This window comes from Serinus canaria, chromosome 6 (assembly GCF_022539315.1).
Source record: "Serinus canaria isolate serCan28SL12 chromosome 6, serCan2020, whole genome shotgun sequence".
Taxonomy (NCBI): domain Eukaryota; kingdom Metazoa; phylum Chordata; class Aves; order Passeriformes; family Fringillidae; genus Serinus; species Serinus canaria.
The window spans coordinates 16,600,940-16,628,682 of record NC_066320.1 but is presented as its reverse complement, the minus strand read 5'-3'; the positions used below and the strand labels follow the sequence as shown (position 1 = coordinate 16,628,682).

Below are 27,743 nucleotides of genomic sequence, written 5' to 3'. Positions count from 1 at the left end.
CATTAATACAGTTGTTTTGGGAGAGAAGGGAAAGAGACCCTTGGTTTAGTGGAAATGCTGATAGAGTCCTGACATTCGGATGCTTCCTCTGAGAGGAGAACCTGTTCCTGGGGTCAGCTTAGCAAGCAAAATGCCATTTGATTTCTGGCAGTAGGGCCAGAAATGACTGCAAACTGCTTTGCCCTTGGCCAGACATTTGAGAGATTGCCACATTATTTATCTAATAAAGGAGTGAAGAAATCTGAACTGGATAAAAATAGCAAGGCTTGGATTAGAAAGTGGCTGGCTAATGAGGAACAGAGGTTCACTGTTGCTTTGGCATGCCTAGTGTTGCCAGGAGGATCCTGCACAGTGTGGATGTGTCTGTTGAGCTGGGGGGGAGAAGACACATAAGGCACCAAACTGGCCTAAAGAAGCACTACCAGGTCTTTTGAATGACTGACTGATGTCTTGGTTAAGAGAGGTAGTAGAACACCTAATAAATAAACTCTCTGCTAGAGGCTGCACACAGATCTGCTCCTTGCAGCCCAGCAAAGCTGGAAGACATATTCTTGGAGGCGAGGTACACTGTGGATCTGCACACTGGCTCTTCTGCCACACAAGATGGGAAGTTCACTCTCTTAATGATGGTGAAACACTATTGATGGTCCTCACACTACTTATGCTCAAAACCTCCCCATTAAAATGTCCTTTGTGAGATTTTTTTAGTCAAAAGGGAGTTTTCCTTAAGAACTGATGCTTCCTATCTCCCATGGTGTTTCTAGCATGTACTTAGAAATGGAAAAGGGACTGGAGGGCTAGAGGGTCCAGTCTCCTCAAATCTGCATTTTTGCTCTCTCTTCAGATGGGTAGAGTATGTTCCCTTGTAACGGAGGAACCAGTTCCTTCTCTGGTGCCAGTGTAGTACTCAGCTCTCTAAGAAGCTGCTCCCTGCAGAGAGCCACAATTGCTACAAAACCGACCTATGGGATCCAAGACTTGGAGTTAATTTCTTTTCCCTACTCAGAAGTAAGCTTCTAGAAGGCAATGGAAATGACACAATCATTGTGTCTGAGGTGCGGCGCTGCCACTTGAAGGGCACCCACCTCCACTCCAACTGCAAAAGTTACATCTTCAGCCATTTCAAAGACATAAAACTGTGTTTTACATAGACAGTTTCCTCTGTCCCTTCTTATCATGTGTCTGATCTGGAGTCAGTATGGCCAAAGGATTGTTCAGATAAATTGTTTCAAATATAGACTCAGATAGTTCTATTAAGATAATGAGTGAAGGCTGCCATCAAGATCAAGGTTTCCATTGTTCTGGGTGCTGTAGAGTATCAGTACTACATTCTGTATCTCCACGCTATGAGACACCCACTGTCTCCAAAAGCTTAGAGTCTAAATAGACATTTGAATGGGGAGAGAGACTGAGGCATGTGAAAGAGGAATAATTTATCCATGATCAAAGGCTGAGCTGGAATTAGAAGAGCCTGTGTCCTGGGTGGGATCTGTTATCTCCTCTTAGCATAATCAACTACCAATGACTGACACCATCTGTAAATACTCATAATGAAAAGCATCCCAGAAACAAGACACATGTAATTTCTTAGGACACTCTGTTCTTCCTCTGGTTACAAACCACGGGCAGGTAAGGGCTGTTGCAGCAGCTACACGCAAGGCTTTGGATGTAGCGAAAACAGGCAGACCTTGGTTGTGAGAATGACTCCTGCCATATGCAATCACCTTTCAGCACACCCAGGGTGCTAATAAAAAAATCCCTTCACAGAGTGCACAGTGTGCATTATTAGCCAGAGTAAGAGCTGAGGCAGCATCGCCACCCTGGAGTCGGACAGGGAACTGCAGGTGCAATGTGTCTGACTTACAGATTCCCCTTCGGTCACCCAGATGGCATGAAGTCTGAATTATGTTGCCATATTTCTCAAAACTGAGGAGAGGAAAGGTTGGACTCGGTCTCCAAACAGGTACTGCAATCTGACAACACAGAGTCTGGGAATCAGCTTGTCTTTTGCAGTGGCAATGGGTAAGGATAAAGCTACATAAAGTACATTATTCTGAAAAATACTACCCTGTGAAGGATAAATATGAACATTTGTAGAAAGAAACTATATAAATAGTGTCTTGTAATGTGGTGGTTGGGGTTTTTTTCTGCCTTCTCTCATGGCTTTGTCCTCCACAAAGTAGGACTCATTCCTACTTTGCAATGTTAATGGGAAACCAGTGCAAACTTTGATGTTGATTTTCATTCTGACACCAGATACAAGTCCCCAGATAAATGCCAGAGTTTGGGAAAAGCTGAATTTTTACAGGATCTTCTAGTACTCCTGAGGCAGTGCCATCCCAGTGTACCGGGGTCTCTGCTCACAGCAACCTCTGGTCAGAAGCCAGGATGTTCTTGCATCTTCTGCTATAAGGTACCTTCCTTCTGAGCAGCAATTTGTTGTATGGGCAACCTCAGTTCCCTCTTCTCACTATTACAGACTATATCCTGGTTTGTTTTCAGCTCAGATGTACCATATGAGACACCATTTGGCTGCCTGAGTCTGGGCAAGTCATTATCTATGTCATGCCTCAGTTACCGGCCTCTAGTCCACAGCTGACACTTAAGTATACTGAGAGGTTTCAGTAGCCCTTGTCCTAGGATGCTGCAGTGATAGAGGTGAGATAAGAATGACTTTGTAAAAGATTTATACAAAGTAGGCTTCACTGCTGTCAGTTGTGACAATTGACCATAACAAGCCAAAAGTTTGTCACCATGTGTTGACTCCCCTCAGCAGCACCTGACAGCACAGAGCCCTCTTTCCTAGCTGTGATTCAACAGTGGCACTCAAAAAAAAGCTTATTATTTCTAGCCACAATTCTCTTTCCTTCACTCTCTGCATCTGTGGTTTATAGGAGTCAGGGAAAATCTTAATAGGACACAGATCATGGTCTTAACTTATAACTGAAATATCTGGTTCATTTTAGATGGGAGAAGAAACATCTCCTTCAGAGAGTGTTGTATTTCAATAAAGCACCTCTTTGTGGTGGCTCACATCAATGGTGAAACCTTGTCCAGGCTGGCAGTATGAAAGCCAAGGGACTTGCTCCAAACAGGCAAGCAAAAGTGATGCTTTATTGTTTATGCCTCTTTCTTGGGACACTTATAAAAGGGGTCAGGGTTGTCCGACAACAGTCTGTCTGTAACATTTTTCCAAGAACTATCATTAAAAGTGCTTTGTGTTAAGGGTTGTGACAGAAAGCCTGATAGTGGCTCTGTCAGCAATGATATTTGCAAAGGACTGGTGACAGATTTTGTGGTGCCAGTTTATCCTGACCATCTTGGAGCTGTTTCTTCACCTTGGCTGCCTGATTCAGCCTCCAAGCTCATCATCATCATCATCATCATCATCATCACCATTTATTGGGACTAGCTGACTGTTCTGACAAAAGAAATAGTCCTAGTCAATGCAGATGACACTGGGGAACACTGGAGCTGTAGCCAGATCCTGCACCCTGGGTTTTATGGGGAAATGATTAAGCTTTCCTTACAGCTCACTGGGAGCCACCACACCTCATGGGCTGATCTGATATTCACCACTAAAATGCAGCCACTCCCAACATGAGGAGTAGCAACAAGTATTACACGCAAGGCCAAGAGGAGTCCTTGGCCAAGGACAGAGCAAAAAGGATCCAGTATTTTAATGTACAAACACTGAACATGTGAGATCTCTCAGGCAAACAGCCCAGACCCACACTCAGCAAGTTTTGCTCAACACGGAGAGGCCCTATATGCCTGCTCAGTGTCACTACCCCCATAATTTCTGGCAAGCCTTTTGACATTGGATGTTCATTGGAAAGTCCGATTGCCTGGAGCCCAGCTTGCCTTTTTTACGAGAGAACAGCATGTTTCCAGCTCTGCCATTTCTAGAGGAAACAAGCCCCAAGAGTACATTAAGGACTTGGACACAAATAGCTCGCACTGTGTATTATTTTCAAGCTGGTCTCATGATTTTACAGGTATGACTCATTCCAGATAAATGCAGAAGGTTAGTCATGATAGTCAGCTGTAGGCAAAGAGGAAGGACCTCACTGGACTTACTCCCATGCAGTTTTCATTGCTGTCGTAGGGCAAAGAGCTGAGCCAGATTTGCTGGTCCCTGATCTTGGGGTTTGTCCCAGGACCCGTTAAGGGGTACATCAGTGAGAAAGTGTGGACACAGATCTGTGCATACAGCTGAGAGCCTTACAGCCGCCTTCTTGCTGAGAGCTGGGGAGCATCTGCTCGTCCCTGGGCCAAGGCCAGGTGTTGGTAGGGGTCTCATTGGCCACCACAGTGGCTGGCTGTGGGAAGGGTGCTGCAGCACACAGGTGGCAGCTGCACTGTGGCACTGCTGACCGCCAGCTGTGGCCACAGCCACCAGCAGCTCCACACCACTGCTGTGACACAACCAGTCAGACTCATCTTTGGACTTTACCTACTCTGAGGCCTCAAGATACTTGGTCTGGAGAAGTGGGGAGGAGGAAAGGAGAAATTTTAAGCTTGGATATTGTGCACAGCTTGTTGCCTGTGCTGGACATGGCCATGTCTAGAAGAGCAGCATTTCCCTGCACCCCTGCAATCCAGGGATCCTCTTCCACAGTAGTGGTGAGCCGCAGCCCAGCCACAGGCCAAGCTGGGAGCACCATCTGCTGGCTTCGACACGGCAGGCTGGCTCATCAGAGGGACAAATTACAGGGTAACCCAGAGCTGCACAGTCATTAGACTGCTTAGCAAATCAGAGATGAAAAAAATCACAGGGTTGGACAAATCCCTCAGCTAAACCTCCTCCTGTCAGCCTCACAAAAGAGGCTCCAAACCAGTTGGTCTTTCTGCACTAGAGCCAAACAAACTGATCTGGATGAAGGAGATCCAGTTGTAAGTTAGCTGGAATTATTTAGGGCTCTTGCAGTGCTTGCAAACAGTTTCAGCTAAAGAAGTTTTAAGCATGTCACTGAGCAGTCTTTTTAATTCTTCATTCTTACAGCCCAAAATGTAGTTTTGTTTACAAGTATTCCTAATAATAATAATATTGAAGGGAGCACTGAGAGCCTGAAAAGGAAAGAAAATTTATGTCTTCAGTGCAACAGTGGGCCTGTTTAAGCAGCTCCCAAGTAGATTTTTCGTGGGTTCCTCAGGTCTGCTTCCTCAAGTCAAGTCACTTCTTATGATGTATGATGGATGTGTCCCATCCCCACAGTTCACTGCAGTGGACAAGGATCCACTGAGCTGTCCTGCATGAACCTTCCAGAGAACCTATAAATGTGAGGATCTCTTAGTCCTGGTAAAGCACAAGCAGACTTCACAGGAGGCTGCTCTGTGTGTGTCACCCATGCACAGAACAGCATGGGGAAACAGTGCTGGGCTACAAAATCAACCTTACAGCAAAGAGGTCGCACCACTGTTGGCATCTTCTGCTGTGTCAATACTGTCTTTTATGACACAATCTCTGACTGATACAGCTAAACCCAAAAATAAACAAAGAGGCTTTTGGGCACACCAGCACCTTTCTTGCCTTTTCAGAGACAAAATGCTAAAAATTCCCCATTTATTTCCATTTCATATTAGTTATCTCATGGAAGTTATTGCATTTCCCCAGCCTTTATTTGGCCTTGTTTCTGGAGCCACTGGACTGAAGAAGCAGAATAGCACAGGGCACGTCCAGTACAGGACTGTGAGCAGCACATACTCCTTCTTGGGATGCTGGTGAATGTTTTTACAGACTTTAGGCACTATTAAAGATGCATTTACTTGGTCCAAAAGGCAAAGCTACAGTCAAAACAACTGAAATTCACTTACTGCACTGGAAGCTGAACCTTCCCGAGACTATTTCAGCCCTTTTAGGTTTGAATTCTGTGTGTTGCCTGGATAAGATTAATTTCCTTTTATTTTTCTTTTCACATATCTTTGAACAGAAGAAATGTCAAATTCTCTCTTGACTTTTTTAATGCCCAAATTTTAGCAAATCTGTTCTTTGGGCACTCTGCATTGACAAAAAGAAACTTTTAAGATATCTGTGAGCCAGACTTGAAATCATTACCCCTGCTTCTTAATCTATTTTTTCAAATCCATCTGTTGCATTGGTACTGGGGTGGAAGGAAGCAGGAGTATTAAAGGCCTTTTTTTTCACTTTTTCCTCTGACTTTTGTGATAACTTGTACAAGTTCTTTTAAGATAGTTCAGAAATTAAATTCAGTTCAGAACTCTGAATTTAAATTTCAGAGTTCTGAAATTTAAATTCAGTTTAAATTCCAGAGTTCAGATTTTCTGAACTCTGGAATTTAAACTTAGACATATTATTATTAAAATTTGGTTGTTTTTTTTTTCTTTTTTGGGGTTTTTTTTTAAAATAAACTGGAAGTAATTACTGCAGATGGTGTCAAGTTCTCTATCTGCTGTTGTCCTCAAGCCCTGCCTGCCATTCTGGGAAATGAACAAATAGTCAAACACACATCACAGTAGTCAGTGCAAAGGTCAGAAGAGATCTGTATTGGCCAACAGGTCAAGTGGGGTAGGGTACCTGTTCTGGCCATAAAACGTGTTTTACTTCTCTCTGCATCCATTTAGTAAATATACAGAGCTTCTGTCAGTAACAATAACAAAATCTGAGGAACATGATAAACAACTTTGCATCTAATTTCTGTAGATAGTACTTCATAGAATCTTTTTAATAGCTTTTGAGAGCCATAATTAAATACTTTGAAACATGTTTGGGACAGTTTTGTTTCAGACTTTGCCTCCAGCTTCTTTGGTTTGAAAAACAGGCTTGTTTCCAGGAAAGTGAGTATTGCATTTAATTGGAATTAGATGTTGGCAGAGGAGGCTGATGTTTCCAAAGCTGCTGGGGCTTCTGTGAGTTTGGAGAAAGACCTGGGTGCCTCTTGCAACAGTTAATAAAAACAATTAATTGCATCTATTTATTTTAGATCCACCTACTATTATTTTTTCCCTACTTTTTGTAATCGTCTTACTTAATTTGCCATGGAGTAACAAAAACAGCTCACCCCAGTGAACCCAATGGTGTCTTTCCTTTCCAATTGGTCAGAAATGTCTGAAGTGTCGCATGATTTCAAAATGCTGTTGCTGCTGGACCTCAGAAATGTAAAACTCCAGCTCAAGAATCCTGAAACAGACATTTGGAGACTTACAAGACAAAACTGAAAAATCTTCCCCTTTCTACCATCAGAAATAGATGCCAAATGCAGGACGGTGGCATCTCCTGCATCTATCTCACCAGTGTTGTCCCAGTGGGACTGAGCCCCTTGGCAGACCCTCAGCTCCCCTGAGGCAGCAGCAGCCTTTGCAGCTGCTCTCTACACTGAGTCCAGAACAGCCTAGGAGGGGGAGCACAGCCACCTCCATTACTTGAATTAGACCACCAAAACCATTAAACTGTGCTAAACAGCACAGCATGGAAATTTTGTTTCAATATAATTAAAAATTAAAACCAGTATTCTTTAAAAATAATTTAAGAATAAATAAAGGGCTCATTTCCCTCACCTTTCAGTTTTTTTGGTTTTATCTTCTACCAGACAAATTCTCAAGCTTTTCCTCAGCATACATAACACCTTAGTTTTTAAAATGCTTGGGGCTCCAGGACCTGGGGCTTTAATGAGTGCAAATACCATCAGTCTTGCAGTAATAGGACACAGCTGGGGGCATAGCTGGCCCTGGGATAAATTGCTGCCACCTGCATTTTCTTCTTCTCTAGGTGCCCAGAAACTTCCCCACCACCCTTGGGGTGAGGGAGTGCCCTAGCTGGACAGGTAGCGCTCTAGGCAAAGGTAGTGTTTTGCCAGCAGTGTCCTATTTGCTGCTCCTGGCCAGGGCTCCCTGACTTGAGCACAGCTGGGCTTGGTGTGAGACAGCCAAAATCCATCAGAGACCAAATCTTTGCTGAGCAGCTTTCCTTTCCTGAGACTCTGCAACCCAGGAGGGACTTTGGTCCACCTGAAGTGTCCCCAGGCAAAGCTCAACCTGCTGCTAGCCCTGCCTGGTGGGTCAGTCACAGGGTCTCAGTCCTCTTCAAATCCTGCCTGGGTCCAGCACTTCTGCTTGGTAGCTGTACCCTGGTTGAAATGAGTTTGACTGGCCTCAGCCCATGTTTAGGCTGATCATGTCCACAGCACAAAATTCAATTGCATGGTGTGGAGAAGCTCTTCCTGTGGCTTTGGGATGTGGTGATACAACTGGTCATGTTGATTTAGGCCCAGTCAAGGTATCTGTGGTGGGTGCTGTGACAGCTAACTGGGATGTCCCATGTGACCAGCTACCACAGACTGGATGCACTTCTAAGTAGCCCCAGGAGTTGTTGCCCTGGGATAAGCTCTTACTGAGAGACTGCTAACCCTTCCAAACCAAAGACCCCGTCCCATGGACTTTATGGGAAATGCCAAAAGCAAAAAATTAAGGGGGAATAGGAAGGTTTAGTCAGAGGCCTTTCTCCTGGGGTGAGGATAGCCAGATGCAAACAGGGGGTGGGAAGAAAGAGCAGGTCACCATGACCAAGGAGAAGCAGATGGAGGTAGGAACTGGCCCTAATTCTCCTTAAACTTCTGGGGGAGACTGAGGCAGAGACAATGATCTCATATCTGTGACCCAAGCAGCAGATGCAGACAGCCTGAGCCCAATCCCCCATCCCAGTGTACCCAGTGCAACCCAGATCAGCAGTATCTCCAAGGCAGGAGGAGGAAAGGACACTTCAAAAGCAGCCCTTCCAGTTGCCTTTGCCGGGAATGGAGAGCCAGGGCAGTGCTGGTGGAGATTGAATCTAGTGATTACTTTAAGGGATTTGCTGTCTCTTTCTTTATCCCTCTCTCTCTTTTTTTTTTCCTTTCTTTTTTTTTCTCTTCCCCCCCTTTTCCCTCCCTCTTATCCCTTTCGTGGTGCATTTGTCTTCGAGGAACCTGGGGTGTTCTTTTCATCAGTTCAATCTCTCTCTGGCACTTGAGTCCTGATTGGCTGAAGGACTTAGGGGGAAAAAAAAATCTTTAATTAAGTAGATAATCTCTTCTTAGGAAGTTCTGCGGCTCCATTTCACCAGCCCCCTTTAGCTCTTACTTTAGGATTGGTTATCCTTTGCAGAAGGTGGGATTCAGGAGGCATCCGCCTCTTCATCATACCAGCACTGCCGGGTGGAAAATAACTCCATCCCTTCCCTAAATTAGTTGTGCTTTTTTTTTTTTTTTTTTTTTTCTTTTCTCTGGTGATAGTGGTACCCAAGTTTGGGGTTTTTTTAGGATCTTCTTTCTCCCTCTTTATTTGGATTTTATATTCACATGGACCCTTATCTGGGCATCTTCTTCCTCACTCCCTTCTTCCAGTCCTGCTATGCCTGGTGAGTATCAAGAGCATCACAGTCTGTGTCACAGGCAGGTGCTCTTCCCAGATAACCTAAGGAAATTCTTCTTCACCTTCCTAAATGTCTCCTCTTTCTCACTTAGCTCAGTTCTGTCTTTAATGGAATTAGATATTTAACCAAGTCCCTACACACTCATTGGCAGAGAGGTTAGATCTGTGAAAGTCTCTCTTTTTCCCTGCACCTCCCAAAAATAACTAGGGGCCAGATTGTAAATTGGGGTAAAATAGGGGAGAGTGGATGCTGTCACCTAGCCCCTCAATTTTAAGTGGGAAGATAACTCAGTGGAAGAGCCAGAGACTTCTGTTTTTCCAAAGGCTCCCAGTCAGCTTGTCTCTTGTCTTAATTAAATCAAGTAGGGCTTCTCTCATGCTCCCCAAAGAGGACAGTCCGTGATTAAGAGCTCAGAGCCCGCAGGGGTGAGTTAGATCCGCAGGAGTGTCACTCTGGATGAGCAGCCTGAGAGCCCAGCTCCTTGGCACACACAGAGGCAGAATTTCTTGTCTGAAATTCATGTATCAGGGTTTCCTGGGGAGCTGCTTTTGACACGGCAATTGCTACAGCTCGGTTTCCAACCACCTGAGTCCCATCAGACCAGTTCTGCTGTGCACAAATCTGTGGCCATCTCCTGTGGACCTCTTGCTTTGTCCTGAGGAAGGTTTTATATTTATTTCCCAAAAAGTTCTTTAAGGGTGAACAGAAAGAGATTATGGTTGCATCAAATCTTGTATCATTCCTTGTGGGATATATCAGTCCCATTCCCAAAGGGAAATGGTCTCTGCAGGTATTTTTCCTATGTGATTTTTACTGAGAACCCATTTTTTTTTTTCTCAGTTGCAGTGATGCCCTGGGGAATCTGCTCAGTGGGTTACAGACTTATCTCTAACAGCAAGGAAAGTCTTTTACTATTCAATTACTAAAATCCCCTGCCTTCTCCATAGCAGATCTCTAGGGTTATTACCATGGATGGAGAAATCAAAATTACAAAAAGAGAAACTAAAGAGTAAATGGGAACTCATTCCTGTTAGTCTGGAAGTAAAATTTGTGTTCTTTCAGAGATTTTCTACTCCTTTCATTAAAAGAATATGCAACAATTTGTGTCTGTCTAAATACTATAAATCAGCAAACTCAAGATAAACCTTCCTTCTGGAACAAGGGTAATATGCATGTTCTACAGAAAGGCTAGGCAAGAGCTCATGCTGATTTTATTGTTATTTTTCTGCTCTTCCTGTGTATGTGTCTTGCTTTCCTCAATAAAAACAGGTTTAGAATGCATTTAAAGAAAAAACCCCAACATTTTAAAGAAACAGTTCAAAGCAGAGAAATTTCAGCACACAAAGTAGAGCTAAATATGGAAATCCAAGACATTTTCAGTCCAAAGTTGGATGTTTAAATTCCCTGTCTCTCAGCAGTTTTTATCTAAGAGAAAAGTTTATAGATCAAGACAACCCTGCTTCTCTCTGCATATTGCTCATAGGTCATGCGTTCCATAGAAAAAGGAAAATTGCTACCTTTATTTGAAATTATCATTTTGCAGACACTCTCCCTTAACTCTTGAGGAGAAAAAAGGACAAATTTGTGGGAATCATAAAATAATTCTTCTTGAAATTTGTGCTGGTTTTTTTCTATCTGATCCAACGGCTTAAAACATGCTATTTTTTTCCTATGATTTAATCACAAGAATTGGGAGTGGGAACATGGTGGGGGAGCAATATAGAACAAAAACAAAAAAATGTTTTTTTATATATATGTATGTGGCCACTTCCCCTCTTTGTGTCTGGATTAGCTTTTACCATTTAATGGACCATTCAACCAATGGGTTGCATTTAGGAACAAAATCTTCAGAATAAATATAACAAAATAGAGAAAATGAAAAAATAAGTAAAATTCCAAATGTTATTGAGTTTCTGCCCAGTCTCCTCTCCTGCGGGAATAATATAAAGATCTCAGTAGTTTTCTCCTAAATGTATTTTTTAAACTTCAGCTGTGGGACTGCCTTTGGTTTCCAGCCTCCCTGATTTTCTAATAACCTCAGGGAGCTCATATTGAGAACTAAACTCAGATCCAAAAGGAAATTCTATCCATTTTCTCTATTTACAATAATAACAGTGAAGATGTAAATCCAGCTTTATCATTTTCTAAACAGCAGAACCAGCAGCACAGTAGCCTGAGTGGGTGGTAAGGTATCAGACAAATATTGTAATGAGAGATTAGGTAAGGCTCTCAGGGCATATTAAACTGAGGAGTGTGATGTTATTGGTTAAAGTTGTAATTGAGACAGAATTATCAGAGGCTTATTAGTATTTGATATGAGTAAAATATAATGGGACAGCTGCTTGGCAAGGTTCTTTGCTTTCAGATTCAATAAAACTGTGATAGAAAACTCCTGTTGAAGATATTCACTAGCTTTCAGGTAATTTTCTAATATTGGATCCAATGAAAATCTCTTGCCCTAGATTTACTTTTTACCTGGAGACATAGAGTTATGCTGAGGGAAGCAGCATGTCCTGGCCAGGGCCCTGCACAGCCTGGGGAGGGGGCAGAGGAACTCGGGGGTGTCCTCCCTCTGCCCGCTCAGCTATGAGCCTGCTCCACTTCAGTCCCTGTAATGCTGTCCTGCAGTTTGAAGATGGAGGGAAAGGGGTTTACACAACTAGAAACTCCCTGAGCTTTCTCAGAGAAGAGATTTTACTTCATGTGTCTCTTTTCATGTGTGTGATACAAAAAATCACCAATGTCATAGAAATTTGGCTGGTTAACATCAGCTATGAATGCAACTATTTAGTTAGTTTAGTATTACATTCTGCTTTCCTTTATAATGGAATGAAAATTTAGTAGAAATAGATAGTTTCTTTTTAAAAATCACACTACAGAGAAAACAGTGAAGAGAGATTTTGGTAGTGATTCCTATTTGCAGCACAGAGATGATTCTAGAGACACTGTCACAATTGTACTGCATCCATGTAAGTAGTGGCTTAATTGCTCTCTGCCCTTACTGGAGACTATATACAGGATGGAGATGCATTTTTCTTAGCTAAATTATAAGAGCAAAGAAAACCACACAAATTCTGTCTCCATTACTATATTTCCTTCCCCCTCAACACAAGTAAGAAAAATTTCAGCCAGCCCCTAGCCATATGATAGTCCCACCTTCCCTTTTCCTGAGCCCACCTGAAGTTGCAAGAGTTAAATGTTGGGGTGTCAAGTACTCAAAACACTTGAAACTTTGTGAATCCTTTACTTGTCCAAGTCCTACAAACCCAGCCAGCAGCCTGCCTGCCTGTTGATCTGAGCTCAAGGAAAATGCCTTCAGTCTCTCTGCTGTTTAGAATATCCTGCTGGGAAATTGCTACTGTATCATTTGCTCAGCTGCAGATGGAGAATTGGCATATCATGAACTTGGCTTTTTTGTGGACCTTGAAGTTTATCCTGGAAGGAACAGATCCTCTGCTCAGTGCAGTCATGTCAATTGACTCCTGCTAACAGGATGGTTTACTATAAACTGATGTTGTGGATTGCCATCCTCCTCCTAAAGCTGTCCTTGCAACTTCTCAGATGTTCCTAATCCAAGGGTTTGAGGCAAATCCCTTCTATACACTGTGAATTTGGGTTTTCCTACCCACATGGGAAGCAATGCAAATGAGATATATCTCTTCTTTTAGAGACAAAAACAAGATAAGAGAGGACTTGCAATTTTCTAGCTCTTGCCTGAGTAGGAGCATTTTATCAGAGTTTTCTCGCAGCTGCTACCAGGGGCCCAGATTCACACTGACACCATCCTGAGTGTGGTCCCCATAGCAAAGCACTTAAGGTCAAGGCAATGGACAGAAGGGAAACCAGATGGAAAAATGACTTGTTCGTGCTGCTACCCAGTTGCGTTAGGATGGGGACCCATGGAGCTTACACAGTCTGATTAGCCCCAGGTTCATGGCCCTGTGTGATTCAGGTCACTCGATGCTCTAATCACTCAGCTACAGATGCCGTCTCTCCAAGTCCCAGGAAATATTTAATTAGCTGTACAATGCAGAAGCAGCTTCCAAAGGAAAATTCCTCTGCAAAACAACCATCGACTTCGTGCTAAAGTACCCATGGGGTCTGGAGCACAGCCGGGTCTGAATCCCAAGCCTGGAACAAAGGGAAAGAATCTCCTGTTCTCACAGCCCACTCCTGTTTTGACCCAGGGGAATCTTTCCCAAAGAAAGCTTCATCAATATCAACACATTTTCACCAAAAAACCCACAAAAACCAAACCAAACCAAAAGAAAGCTAGACTTGCCAGAATGAAATGTTCCAAACTCATTCTCATAACTCTAAACTGTAACAGCAAAGATCAGGTTTCTTGTGATTTTGACCAAGCTAAAGTAATGAGACCTCCTTTTGTGGTGTGCTTTGGAAAGGATCTCTGTGGGTGCAGTTCTGGTGGAGGTGAAATGGGCTTGCTAACTGCACAAGTGGTTTTCCAGGGCAGGACAGCATCCTGTCTCAATCTCTCACATGTCTGATGTCTGGGCACCAGCCCTGTCCCGTGTCTATGGCAGGGCTGCACCATGACCCTCAGCTTTGGAGAGCATTGCCTGCCTCTGACAGTGCTTGAGCCCTCCCTGGGATGCCCCCACAGTGTCTGTGCTGGGTTTGTAGCACAAGAAGACAGCATCTTTCTCTCCATTATGAGGGAATACTTGCAGCTCATTTTAAGTAGAACAAAATCTCAAGAAGAAGCTGAAGAACCAAGTTTCTATCAGTGCATGCTCTGTCATTTTCCCAGTCACTCACTGCAAGATCTCAATCCACTCATTCCACCTCTCTGGCCCCAGCGTCCTCTCTGGGTGATAATAGCAGTCACCCATTTCTCTGAAGTACTGAGTTCCAGCTGGAAAAATGTTCCACAGACTCACCAGAAATAGTGATGAGTGTTATTTTACAAACCTGGAGAAAGTAGAATTAGGTATTTTTAGGAGACTCCTTTCTTACTTCATTTCTGACTTGGGATATTTTGAGTTGGCTCTTGGGCTTTTTCAAAGTGTCAGTCCTTTCTGCCATGATGCAGCTAAGCAGCATTCACCCAGCCATTCTCCAAATTCTGCAGGTGGTCACTGCACCAAATGGAGTCCCAGCACTGACTGACCATTTGGACAGAAACAGTCTTTCTCACTGGAGAAAGACTCACACCAGACAGCATCCATTCTGCAAGGCCATAGGTACAGTGCTGGAGACAAGCCACACTGCCTGACCTTGGAGATGATCCTTCCACAACTTCAGTGGGAACAGCAGAAAGCTTAGTTTTGTCTAGGACCTCCCACCCAGCCCAGATCCCCAGGGTCCCCTGCACAGTGTTCAGGAGGATGGGAAGGACAGGTATATTTGTGCTCAGCCACCACCGTAACCTGACCAAGAGGAGAATGTAAGCAGTAAGACATGGCACCACAGGAAAACAAGGGATGTGATGTGGAGAGATGGATCTGGACACATATTGCAAAGGAGCAGTGGTGTGATGCCCTCCTTCCCTCAGCATGGTCCCTCTCCTGGGGCTGGGGGAAATGCTATCCTGAGTTTAGTCAAGTGAGGTAAAAAGCAAGGCTAGGGGAAACCAGAAAGCTAAATAAGGGGTAGATGGCTACAAAGGATAGCTGAGCAGAGGAAGGCAAAAGGAGGGAGCAGTGAAGGAACTGCAGCCCAGCACAGCCTGATTGAGGGGAGCAGGGTGGGCAGAAGTGGACAGCATTGTCCTGTCCCTTAGGGAGCAGCAAAGGGACATGGGGGAGAGACCAGAGGTGCCTGCAGCCAGGAGACAGGCAGACTGGGGGGGAGTGAGAGGAGAGCCCTGGGATGCCTGGCATTCCCCAGGCCCCTCCACCATCACCCCCTCCCTGCTGACACTGTCTCTATCTTCCAGGTCAGTGAATAATTTCCTGATGACGGGCCCCAAGGTAAGAGAAATCCCTTTGATCTCTGTCTCTGATTCCACTAAACCCAGAGAGGGAAGGAAAGAGAGAGAGGGGCTCCTCCTTCCCACTCCTCTCCACTCAGCCTTGGCCACAGCTCCCCTCACCCCAAGGTTTCCAGCAACAAGGCAAAGAGAAAGGCCGGGAACTTGTGAGCTCCTTGGGCTGCATGAGCCCTGAGCAATGCTGATCTGGGGTTCTTTTAAGCTGGTTGGGGCCAGATTCTGGAGATTTTTCTATTGATGCCAGCCAAGGCTCTCACCTGACATCTATTGCTTCCTGAGGATCAGGTTGGCATCAAGGCCCACATTGATCCACTCAGAAAGTATTTTCTGTAGGGCCTGTAAAACATACTTCCTCAAGGAGCACAACTAGAATTGCCAGGACTTTGTTTCATATTTTTGACCCCTCACATCCTTGTGCTCCTCTTTCAGAGGCTTTTTTTCTTAGCCAGGAGCAGTTGTAAATTTTACCCAGATTTTGTTCTCGCTATTCCCTAGGAACACCTCCAAGCCCATCTAGTTCCCAATACAATGGTGGAGCAACCTTGCCCCAAAGCACTAGCTCTCCCCCATGGGCTGTGGTGAAGAAGAAGGCAGGTTGAGGCATCTGCTAGCCTGGAGCTCCCTGATCTAGCAGAAAGCTCTGTTTCCTCTCATGGTGGAGATAAGGGGTTCCCCATGGCAGAGGCTGGCTGACACATTTCCTAATGTGGCTAACAGCCAAGAGCTGAACTTTCTCCCACGGGAGGCTCAGGCTCTGACCCAGCTCAGCAGGAAATGGGTGTGCTGCTGGTGGTGGTGAGCTTCCCAGGAAAGTCAAGCCAGAGAGACCTTCTGAGCTCTGTGCATCTTGTCTTTGTAAGATGGCACACAGGTTGGTTTCAGTTGAAAATATGCATTGTCCCCGTGCTGACGTCCAGCTCTGCTCCTAGGCCTATCTCATCTACTCCAGCAGTGTGGCCGCTGGGGCACAGAGCGGCATCGAGGAGTGCAAGTTCCAGTTCGCCTGGGACCGCTGGAACTGCCCGGAGAGGGCACTGCAGCTCTCCAGCCACGGCGGGCTGCGCAGTGGTAAGGAAAGTATTGGATACCACTACCGGGACCCCCTTGCTACAGGTTAGAGCCCATGGCCCCCTCCTTACTTCCCAAGTGCCTCCTTTTCTTCCCCATTCTCACCTGGGAAGTGCCTCTCCCAGGAATCCCCCAGAGGGATCTCCCCAGGAGATCCCTTCACCCATCAGCTCCCAGATACAGTGGGATCTAGCTCCAAGGCCTCCTTGCAATGCCAGCCTTACCCATGGACCTGCTGAAATCCAACTGGCACAGGACCAAACCTTACCCAACTCTCTCCCCATAAGGATCCATCCGCCTGACCTGCACATGGTCTGCTGGACACCTGGCAAGATGGTGTCCCAGAGTATACCAGCAGAGAACCAGCACAGGCTTCCTGGGTAGCAAGTAGAGGGATAAGGCTAAAGGGAGCAGGAAACTTCATCAGTGGCTATGCTCTAGCCAAGAGAAAGGACAAAAGTCTTTCTACATCTTCCAGATATCAGAATCACCCTAGGCAGAAACCCAGCATCTCTGACCTGGGCCACTGTAAGGCATGGGGCTGTGGTCATTGTCACTGTATCCTATTCCTTACCTATTTGCAGGTCCCAGGAAATATTTCAGTGCCTATCTGGCCCTCTAAACCTATGTTTAATGCTCATACCTGCTTTGTAAAAGCAGGACCTGGGTGTGGAGGAAAGCCTCAGGCCTCTGGTGGTACTGGCAGCAGAGACCAGAGCCCCAGGCAGAGGTGGACAAACGTTTCAAAGCAGGGCCTTGAGGAGACAATTGCAGCACAAGGCCTGCTCTGAGACCAGAAGCAGGCCCCAGAACCATTTCTGTCAAGGTTACCTGCTCAGATCCGTACCTTGCTGGTATTAAAGGAAAGCCAAAGGCTCAGTGAAGCCACCTGATGATTCCCAGACTAATCCTGGTGGGTAGGTATGGTCACTGCTCAGAGCCCTTTCAGCAGAAGGTACAGCTCAAGGGGACTGTGGGGAAGGAGCTCTTTGATACTTGGAGAGGACCCCTTCCCGTTGGGGTGTGTTAGTGTGAAGTGGGGGACATTGGCAGTCTGTGCTATATCACCACTGTGGAGTTCCCACAAGGACAGCCAGGTACTATCTCCTCCACACCCTTTCAAATGACACGAGTCAGTCTGGATCATATTTGGGAGCTTCTATCTTCAGGCAGTTCAAACCCAAATTAAGCTAATCTGACACGTAGGGCCTCTTCTCCACCCCACAAAGTCTTCCCCACTGCAGATGTCCTGTGCAGACTCCCGCACGGTAGGAACAATTTCTAACACTGCCCTTGCCATGAAATCTTTTGCACATCTGCTCTCTTTGTATTCCCCCTTGACAGCAAACCGAGAAACAGCCTTTGTCCACGCCATCAGCTCTGCAGGTGTCATGTACACGCTGACCCGGAACTGCAGCCTAGGGGATTTTGACAACTGTGGCTGTGACGACTCCCGCAATGGACAGCTGGGTAAGGAGGGATGAGCTGCTGCCCCTCACTCGTCCCAGGTGGCAGGAGAAGCTCTTCTCTCCTCCACTGAGGCCTGCAGAAACACCTCCCCATCCTGATCCTCACACCCAGGAATAATGCTCAGAGAAAAGCTTTCCCTGGTTCAAACCAAAGTAGCTCTGTAGAAGCTAATGGAGCCACCTCCAGCTTACACCAGCCAAACTCTTGATGCTTTCCATTACTTTCTAAATGAGCAGGAAAGTAGAAGGGGTTGCAGTTTCCCTGGTTCAAATCAAGAACTCTATTTAAGCTGCGGGAGAGAATGACTATATCTTACAGGCAGAGGAGTGGATCTGTTGCCATGCACCTAAATGATCTTGCGATAGCAGCACAGACCTTGTTATAGCAGCACAGGTCAGGGACCTCAGGGTTCCCAGGGTCTGTAGGACCAGGTTGGCCCCACAGTAGAATGACCATGAGAAAAAGCAGGGTGGCATTCATAAACCTCTCCAGCACTCATCAGCATGACAGGCACACAGGAGCACAACCAGGAGAATCACTGTGGGTGCACACAGCCATCACAGCCTCCACATGGCAGTGATATCCAGGCCCTCAACCACCAAGCATCCCTGGTGGGGAACTACAGGCTGCACCACTCCAGCTCTCTGCTCAGCTTTCACAGAAAACACTGACATTTAGGGGTTTTGTTTTGAATAGAAAGAGGTCAAATTTCAAATTATCAAAATCTTTTTAAAGCCATGCCCTGCCCAGCTACACTAGGCAGTCAGTATGTGTCACTTTATGACAAATTCCTCTGGAGTGTCCAGTATTTAGTAATTTACTTTACTGGCTGATAGCTTTGAAAACAGCCAGTACTGCATAGGCGTCCAAAGTTTGGGAATGCCTGTTTCTAGCAGAGCAAGACTTTTGGGCAACAACACATCAAATTCTATCTTCTCTGGAAAACCAAGTTATTTCCTTTCCCCCAAATATATCTGGTTTTAATACAAAACTTTCCATTGTGGACTTAAAACCTTGTAAGGCACAGGAAACTTTTGGGCTTGACCAAAACAGCATGATTCAATTCAGCCACTGGACTGAATCCAAGCTGGTGAAAGGTTTTCCTACTTCCTTCAGTCCCAGTCCTTGATTTGGACTGCATCATCCGCTGCAATTACCCACCTCCCATGAAACGCTCCTGTCTCTCCCTGGGAGAAGGGATCATGATGCCCTGGGGAAGTCCAGGCAAGGGCCAGGCCTTTCCAGAGAGGCACAAGGCCATTAAACCACAACTCCCAAGATGTACCAATGTGGCATGTCAGGGTCAGAATGTTCCAGATTTCAAACCTTCATTAAAAATTTGGCATCTTTCTCTAGGAGGAAAAAAACTGCATGATGTTTTTCCAGTTCTATTCAGGTCCCACTCAGTTAAGAAAAGTACCTTCCACATATTTTTGTGTAATTTCACAGTTCTTTGCTGACTCCCTTGTTTCTTGATGGTAACTAGAAAATCAGACACTTCTAAGATGCCAAACATCATCTCAGAATTCTGGGTGTGCCAAAACCTCAGCCTCCCTGATGCACATGTGTCAGGTCTGGGCTGCTCTAGGCAATTTGGGATCTGTTGCCTCTGATCAGGATGCCTCCAGCAGTTTGTTAATCCAAGTTAGCAAGATGCTGTCCCTGCAAGTCACTCTGAGCCAGCTGAAGTCAGGGTTTGAGAAGTAATTAGAGACCCAAAGGCTTATCTGCATGTCTGCTAATGCACAGTAACTGACAGCTTCCAAATCCTGCTCTATAGAAAGCCTGGAAAGCCCTGTGTTTGCTGTACAGGACATACCCTTCTGCTGCCTGCCTGAGCCACTTAATACCAAGGCCTCAGGAGAAGTGTCATGAACTCAATGGGAGGGAATCTGGGAGTACTGTGTGATGAAAGGCTGGATTTGCCCCACAGCCTCCATTCCCTCCCATCACTTCTGAAACCTCTTCAGGTTCTTTGACAGCACACATCTCATCTCCTTTCTTAGGGGGACAAGGCTGGCTGTGGGGAGGCTGCAGCGATAATGTGGGCTTTGGGGAAGCTATTTCCAAGCAGTTTGTGGATGCCCTGGAGACTGGACAAGATGCCAGAGCTGCTATGAACCTGCATAACAACGAGGCAGGTCGAAAGGTGAGCGCCTCTCTCCCTCCAGACCTGACAGTGCATACCAAACTGGCTCTGAGCATTCACTGTGGAGGGTCACAATTTGATGTGGCTAAAAAACAGGTGTCCAGAAGAAACAACTTCTTGGGGGGGATGGCAGCAGTACAGTGGTGTCTGCTCTAAGGTAGCAAAGCTTCTGTGTTACAGTGTTAATGACTTTCTACAGTACTCTTTCTCCCAGTTCAAGGAGGGGAGCACTGTGGAAAAGCAAATCTGTGAGCTTCAGGACTACTGTGCAGGGAAAACTGATGCCAAACTCCTCCACAGGCCTGGAGCCATGGTTCTGCATGCATTGCAGCACAGAAACGGCCCCTCTGGGTTTTTTTCTTGAACCCCTCTCTTTGCTCACCCTGTAGGCAGTGAAAGGGACCATGAAGCGGACTTGCAAATGCCATGGTGTGTCGGGGAGCTGCACCACACAGACCTGCTGGCTGCAGTTGCCCGAGTTTCGGGAGGTGGGCACTTACCTCAAGGAGAGGTACCACAAAGCCCTGAAGGTGGACTTGCTGCAGGGAGCAGGGAACAGCGCTGCCAGCCGGGGTGCCATCGCTGAGACCTTCAGTTCCATCTCCAAGAAGGAACTGGTCCATTTGGAAGACTCTCCTGACTACTGCCTGGAGAACAAGACCCTGGGGCTGCTGGGCACGGAGGGCAGGGAGTGCCTGAAGAGGGGCAAGGCGCTCAGCAAGTGGGAGAAGCGGAGCTGCCGGCGGCTGTGCGGGGACTGTGGGCTGGCAGTGGAGGAGAGGCGAGCTGAGATGGTGTCCAGCTGCAACTGCAAGTTCCACTGGTGCTGCGCTGTGCGCTGCGAGCAGTGCCGCAAACGGGTCACCAAGTACTTCTGTGTCCGCAAGGAGAAGCGCGAGCGGAGCGGAGGTGGCGGAGCCAGCCGCAAGCTCAAGAGAAAGCTCTAACTTGCTTCTGCTCCTCCACAGTTCTGCCTGCCCCTCTCCTCTCCTCTCCTGCCCTTCCCATCAGCTCCCAGCACCATTTCTGTTTGGCATAGTTTTGTCTCATTTCCACTGCTGCCTCACTAGGGCTTAGGCAAGGCAAAAGAGCCTTGTATGAGTGCCCAGGCCTTGCCCATACAGGACATTAGTGCAACGGGCAATGTCTTCTGGGGAGACCTTCAAGTGTTCACAAAACAAGGTGAGACTCGGTCCCTTCAACTCAATGTCACTCTATCCAGTGACTATAGCATTATCTCTGAAAGCACAGGAGGTCTTGGTGGCTCCTGCTGTTTTGAGCTGGTCTGTTCCTCAAACAAGCACCTGCTCTGGGCTTTTGAGTAAGTGAGATAAAAAGTATAAGGAAACCGAGATGGCACTAACAATTGGGCAACTCAGATCAGTAATCTATAAATGAGAAGAGGCTCTTAAAAAATAAAGGTACTAAAACAGTTATTGCCTCAGGCTTACACTATGAGGGAATACAAAAGACATGCAACTCCTTTGTCAGCAAGCCAGCCCCCAGGGACCCCATAGCTTTGCTTCCCACCTTCTGAGAGCTTTGCAAAGCTCTCCAGCGCTTTACATTTGAAAGGGCAGCAGCAAGATCAAAACTGCTGCTTGACCTGCCCATTACACAGCTGTCCAAAACAGGGGTCCCATCACTTCATTTTTACATGCTTTCTCTGTGTCTTCCAAGTCTCCAGGTCTGGTCTCCCTTTTCAGGTCAGCATTCCTATCAAAGCCCCTGACTGATGCCATAAAGATGCCCTCACACTTCTCCACTACCTCCTTCCTCCCAAACTGCTCCCAGAGAGGAGCTGCCAAGCTGAGCCTCCTCCCCATGTCCTGGTGTACTTGCCAAGCACTCTTACCCTGTCAGCTAACGAACTAAATACTTCTTCCTAGTCTGAGAAAATAATGTCAGTTACTATTTAATGGTGGTGTAAATAGTAAAGTGAAGCACTTTGAAGTTTAATTTATTGCACAGTTACTGTGATGTATACATAACAGTTTTTCCTCTACCACTTATTGTATATATTCTATAGGCTAAGCAAGCAGCAGGAAGATTTGGTTGATGCATCTCTGTTCCCTTGCTGAGGCTAGGGGAGGGAGGTAAGAAGCTGCCAGCTGCAGGACTTGGGGAAGCTCACTGCAGCATCACAGCAATCTTGCCCTGTGCTGCGATAAGATCATCTACTTTGCTGTTTGAAGTGTCCTTTAGCCAGACAAGAAGCCAGCAGAGCTGTTACTGGCCATTAGACCCATCTTGTAGCCAATATTTGTAAACCAATAGCCAATGCAATAAATCAGTAGCCAAGTGCTTGCAAAATGCTGTTGTGTCTAAGTGGCTGGGTGTTCTTTTGTCCCATTTTGCATGTGTATGTAGAAATTTAAGTGTCCTAGAGATTAAAACACTGCTTACCCATCTGAGCCCAGGAAGACCTAACCAGTTGCAGCCAGTACAACCTCAGCCCCCACCACAAGGGGAAAGGATGTGCTCTCTCTTGAGCTTGCTTGAGGATGCATACAACTGCAGTGCAACTGCCAGGAAGAAATGGGGTGGGAGGGGAGCAGGCAGGGCCCAGTTGCCCACTACATAGCTGAAATATTAAAGACACTCAGTAGCCTGTATTTGTCTCTTCATTATCAATTAGTCTCTTGATTCTAGGACTACCTCACAGGCAGCAGGAATTTGGACCTCATCAGAGCAAGCGCATTCCTGTCGAGCAAGAATCTGGCCTTTCAAAGATTGCAAGAAACCTTGGCCCATTCTCAGGGAAAACTGAAACACTTCCACTTCACACACAAACCACCACTGTTTGCACAGAAGGTCTTACTAGCACAGTGACCGTGCCGAAGGTCTCTTGCATTCCCAGCAGCAGTTCCCCTATGTCCCTGTGGTTGGTCAGGAAAGGAAAGAGGAAGCAAGAGCCTCTCGACCACCAGGGAAAGCTCCAGCATGGGCCTCCCTTTTCCTTCTGGCTCTCCGCGTTCCGCAGTCAGCTGGAAAAGCTGTAAAAGCCGCTTGCCTCTTCCTCGCTCTCTTCCTCCATCCCTTCCCTGCTGACACTGCTGCCCGCGCAGGCCGTGGCACAGCCGCGGTGGCGGCTGCTGGCGAAGGGGACATGCGGGGCACCTCAGTGCGAGCCCCACCGCCACACGCTGCTTCCGCCGGGGAAACGGCGACACCGCAGCTGCAGAATGTGCTGACCTCAGCAGCGGGTCCCCCCTCCCGGCGCACGGAGCCCTCAGCGGTAAAGGCCCTGCTGCCATTGTGGGCAGGATTGGATGCTTCCATGTATTCATTTCGGTTTAATGAAGGCGCATTCCTCAGAGGAGAAATATTTACATTCAGCTTCCCAGGTGGTCACCTTCGCCCAGATGACACACAAACAGGCAGCCCCCCGCTCCCTTTTCCAATCCGAGCCTCTTTAGAGGGCTCGGGAGGAGGGGCTGCTGGGGGAGCAGAATAGAGAAGGGAACAAAATGCTAATAAATCAGCCAGCCAGCCCTTTTCCCCTCCCCTCAGTGGAGTCAATGGAAAGTGTCATTTCACATGCTAATCCCCCTCCGATCTCTTTACAACACCTTTTCCGAAAAGTGTTTGGGAAAAGTCCTTGTGGCCCGTTTACAGCTCCCCGCCGCTTCAGATTCCTTCTTGTCTAAGGCCGCGGCCCCGGTGTGGGTCTCTCCCTCCAGCAGGGCTCCTTACAAAAAACATCTCAACAAAGACTTTGGAGTTCATCAGCCTCCCACTGAAATTCACAGCTGCTGAACAAACTAATCCCCTCTCTTGGCCTTTCTTCCTTTCAATGGGTTCTTGGCTTCAAAGACACTTTGGGAAAGGACTTTGTGGGGACTCACACTGCTCCCTCAATAGAAGTTAGTGCAAGCATTATCTTCAGAGCAAGTGGCTTTACAAACAAATACTGCCTAACAATCTCTGCCCCTCCAGCTCCCCCAAACACACACAAGCCTAGCCTGCAGACATGATGTTATCTGCCACAGGATTAGAGCTCTGTTCTCTGTGCCCAGGGATCCTTTCCTGCTGCCCCCTTCCCCCCAAATTCTTTGTCAACCCAAAGGCCTTCTCACCCAACTGAAATGCTTTCTCTGGTGCCCGGGTGCCGTGAAGCCATGTGCCCACACGGGAAGGGGCAATGCTCACTGCCTGCAGACTGGGATATTGCCAGCCAGCAGAGATGGTGCTATAAATGGAGCAGCACTTTCCAGCGGGGTTTGAAGGGTAATATACCACACCAGGGCTGCAGAGACAGGGCCTCTGCCACAAGCCTCTCCAAGACTTCCAAGCGAGTCACCTCACTTCCCCCTTCTGCTTGCTTTCAAAGGCAAGAGCTTCAGAGGTGGTGCTTACAGGGGTAAACATGAAGCAAAACAGAGCAACAGAGGGGCAGGTGGGAAGGACTCACAAAGGCAGGATTAACAGCCAGTCTCTCCACAAGTACCGGGTAGCAGTAGCTATGCATGCTGGAGGGAACGAATGTCATAGATATCTGAGAGATATGGAGAAAATCTGTGCTTATTTCTCAGCAGTAGAAGTGGCCTGAGTTAAAGAGAGCAAAGGGCTGGACTCCTAAGGGTACTGTAATGGAATCCAAAAAGGCAGAATCTAAGAAATGCCAGGCTTGTTAAGTGATCTGAGAAAGCTGGGACTTCCCTTATACACTCATTAAGCAAATGCATTCCACCTGGGCTGCCTGTGTGATAACCCCATTCTGATGCTGCACCAGTGTTACCGTTGAAAATCAGCTTTGCTTGTTCCTGCTGGGGGACAGCTCTTAGGCCAGGCTGTTTGCTAACTGCTCCAGACCAAAAGCTCTTCAAGACTCCTTCACACTTGCTTCTGCCAGCAGAACTACAAAAGCTTGTTTTCCTTGAATGCATGTGGTGTGTCCCTAACACCCACAACTCTCAGAGACCCTGGGCCCTTCTCAGCAACAGCCCTTCAAATTTTCACCATTCAAACAATCTTTTTAAGCCTTTTCTTCCTTCGAAGTCCTCCAGCCTTGGGCCATGTAATACAGTTCTTCATATTTCAGAGTTTCATGACTGGCAGGGTTGTACATACATATGAGCTAGCTGACAGAAAAAAAAAAAAATCTGAATTTATTTCTTTTGTAAGAAAGACGTTTGATTCCCCCACCTTTATCACAGTACTATTTTTCAATCCAGAATTGAATTCTTTCTTACCTCCTTAAAAGATTAAATTAAATCAGCCAACAGATTCCTATGTTATTAACTAATGATAAGAGCTGACAATTCAAGGGTATAAATTTCCACACAGGTCCAATCCTTATCCTAGTTCAGGCTGCATGGCTTCAGGGGTGTAATATTTATTTCCAATGGGAGACAATGTAATCAAGGGCTCTCTGTTTACTTACTCACATACTTCCAACTCTTGATGTCAAGTGCTTTCAAGTGCAAAATCTCAAACACAGCTGAGATTCCCCAAGAGAACCTGTGTCTGGGGCCTTCTTGTTTCTGATGCAGATGAACAGTCACAACTGACACAGGTGATCTGGAGAAGATCAGTGCTCTGACCCTGCAGCCTTAGGGAGTGCGTAAGACCTGAGGTCTTACACCAGGATGGATGCCACCCATAGCAGCACAGCCCAAAATCTGGTTTGCCCCACACAGTTCTCAACTGCCCCCTCTGTGGGTGGTCATGCAGACTGAGGAAGTCCCATGCAGCCAGAGGTAATAAGCCTATGAAAAAAAGCATCACAAAACACAGCTTTTATTTCACTGTTCTGTAATTTCTCAGTGCATCAAACCGCAGCAATAGAAACAACACAGCAGCAACAAGGAGGCACTTTGACCTGGAAAGGAGTAAAGGAGACATGTCCTCTTCCTCCCTTCTCTGATTCTTCTCCCTCCTAAGTCTCATGGTAGACTAGGTTGATTCGTGTATGTCACTGAACTGCAGGCCCACAATAGAATTATCACTCAAGCAGCAAGCAGAGCAAATAGGGGCTGGCTGCATCCAAATCTTGGGAATAAGCCTTGCTCTCAGCTATGGATCAATGATTATGCTGCCCGGTTAGTAACAAGGATGTTGAGAGAGCAGGCAAGGAGGTAGGAAGAGAGGGAAATAAACACACACAAAGATGTGCCCTAAAATCCTATCTACCTTCCCAGACTTCTTCCTCAGGACAGATATGCTTCATTCATCTACTTCCAGAGGAATTGCCACAGTGATGACAAGTCTCAGCACAATCCATATCTTCAAGTCCTGACAAGATCACCTCCTGCAGCATATTCCTACCACCATAGTGCCAATGGGCCTCTGAGAACCACCTCTGCATGTATCTGTAGGTAGTATGAATGCACCATACCTGTAGCAATGAGCTGTCTCTCCCTGCTCAAGTCTGGGCTGGTCAGGGTAGCTCAAGGGAAATCTTTATGGGACTTAAACAATCCCTGCTGCTCCTAAAGTCCCTAGGCCATCTGAAAAAACCTGAAGTAAGAAGCCTTTAGATAATAACAGTAGGTAAAAGTCCAGCTGTGCTAAAGTGAAAAAAGGCCAGGAGCCAGAAGGGGCAGCTTTTAGCCCCAAGACAGGATGAGACTGGCTCAGCGAGAAGCACACAGAGCACAACCTGTCAACATTCCTGAATGGGAGAGTCACAGGAACTGGAAAGGGAAATTATCCCTGGATCTGAAACATTATGGGCTTGAGCCTGCAGATGATGGGGGAAAAAATATAAAGGAAGGTGGATAGAGGGTAAGCAGGAGATGACTTTTAAAAAAAAGAGAGCTGGGTGAAGAAGAAAGAGAACCAGAGAACCAAAGCTGGCGCAGAGTAGACTAGTAGTTAGTCCCAGCTGTAGCAGGATATGGGTGCAGAGGGGTGAAAGGGGTGAGTCAAGGATGAGAATTGAGAGAAAGAAGGAGCCAGGGAGATTCTTGCTGCAGCCCAGCAGAGTGAGGACACACCAGCCTAGGTTCCCAAGGCAGCCCAGCTACCACTCAGGAAGTTTACTCTGCAGCAGGGAATAGAGCTTGAGGCTCTTCTGTGGTGGTGCTGCAGGTACCAGCCCTGTTTGTTTCCTGAAAAATACAAAGTAATGTCAGCCCAGAAGGGAAAGATTTTCCCCTTTGTGCTGGGGATATAGGGAAGAAGAAGGACCTCTTCTGTGCAACCTGGACCGCCTGAAATTGAGATCCCTGGGCTGAAAAGTGGCCTCAGACTAGTAAGAAAGAAGAGAGAAAAAACAGTCTCCAGGAGCTGCAGGCACCAGTGGGCTGTCTGGAAAGTGGATGGGGCCAGGCGTGCTGGCTTAGCACAGTTCCAGGCACTGGCACAGACCTATTTCTCCAGAGTCAGAAGGACAGTCCACAACCTGCAGCACATCAACAGGTGAGGTAGTCCACCAGCTCCTGGTGTGCACTGTTCCAGCTGCTCAACACTTTACACATTCAGCTTGCCTGCTATGGTCATGAGGACTTTCAGGACGGGCATGAAACCAGACACCTCACTGAAACTGCTGCTGCTCACAACTTGGGTGTGAACCAGGAGACCCTGTGGGTAATTCTTAGCCTCAATGCATCGGGCAATTTCGTGGAGACCCATGAGGATGGTTGGAGAGAGCTGTGGAGAGGGAGAAGAAATGAGTCAGCATGTTCTGCATTTACAACACAGGTCTCTCTCCCTCCACACCCTTCATTACTGTTCTCCACTTCATCTTCACCAGCACCTATACAGTCAAGCACTGGCAGGAAGGATAG

General features: G+C 46.6%; 2 protein-coding genes across 2 annotated transcripts in view; one reads left to right on the top strand and one right to left on the bottom strand.

Moving 5' to 3' along the window:
- Positions 1 to 1,811: 1,811 nt before the first annotated feature.
- Positions 1,812 to 22,429, top strand: WNT8B (Wnt family member 8B). Its single transcript, XM_050976278.1, has 6 exons — positions 1,812 to 2,022; positions 15,270 to 15,303; positions 16,253 to 16,391; positions 17,736 to 17,861; positions 19,868 to 20,010; positions 20,400 to 22,429. Exons 2-6 carry the CDS (start codon positions 15,289 to 15,291, stop codon positions 20,955 to 20,957), a joined length of 981 nt encoding a protein of 326 aa, XP_050832235.1. The 5' UTR covers positions 1,812 to 2,022; positions 15,270 to 15,288; the 3' UTR covers positions 20,958 to 22,429.
- A 3,307-nt stretch (positions 22,430 to 25,736) lies between these two features.
- The window catches only part of SEC31B (SEC31 homolog B, COPII coat complex component), a 35,463-nt gene continuing 33,456 nt past the window's right edge, over positions 25,737 to 27,743 (bottom strand). Inside the window, exon 26 of the mRNA XM_030241046.2 lies at positions 25,737 to 27,606. Within this exon, the coding sequence (XP_030096906.1) occupies positions 27,427 to 27,606 (180 nt within the window). The 3' untranslated portion in view covers positions 25,737 to 27,426. The remainder of the gene's footprint in view (positions 27,607 to 27,743) is intronic.

Excerpts from the sequence above, each read along its gene's own strand:
- WNT8B (XM_050976278.1), top strand. Across the intron at positions 17,862-19,867 it reads CTCCCGCAATGGACAGCTGG|GGGGACAAGGCTGGCTGTGG; the intron begins GTAAGGAGGGAT and ends CTCCTTTCTTAG. Across the intron at positions 20,011-20,399 it reads ACAACGAGGCAGGTCGAAAG|GCAGTGAAAGGGACCATGAA; the intron begins GTGAGCGCCTCT and ends CTCACCCTGTAG.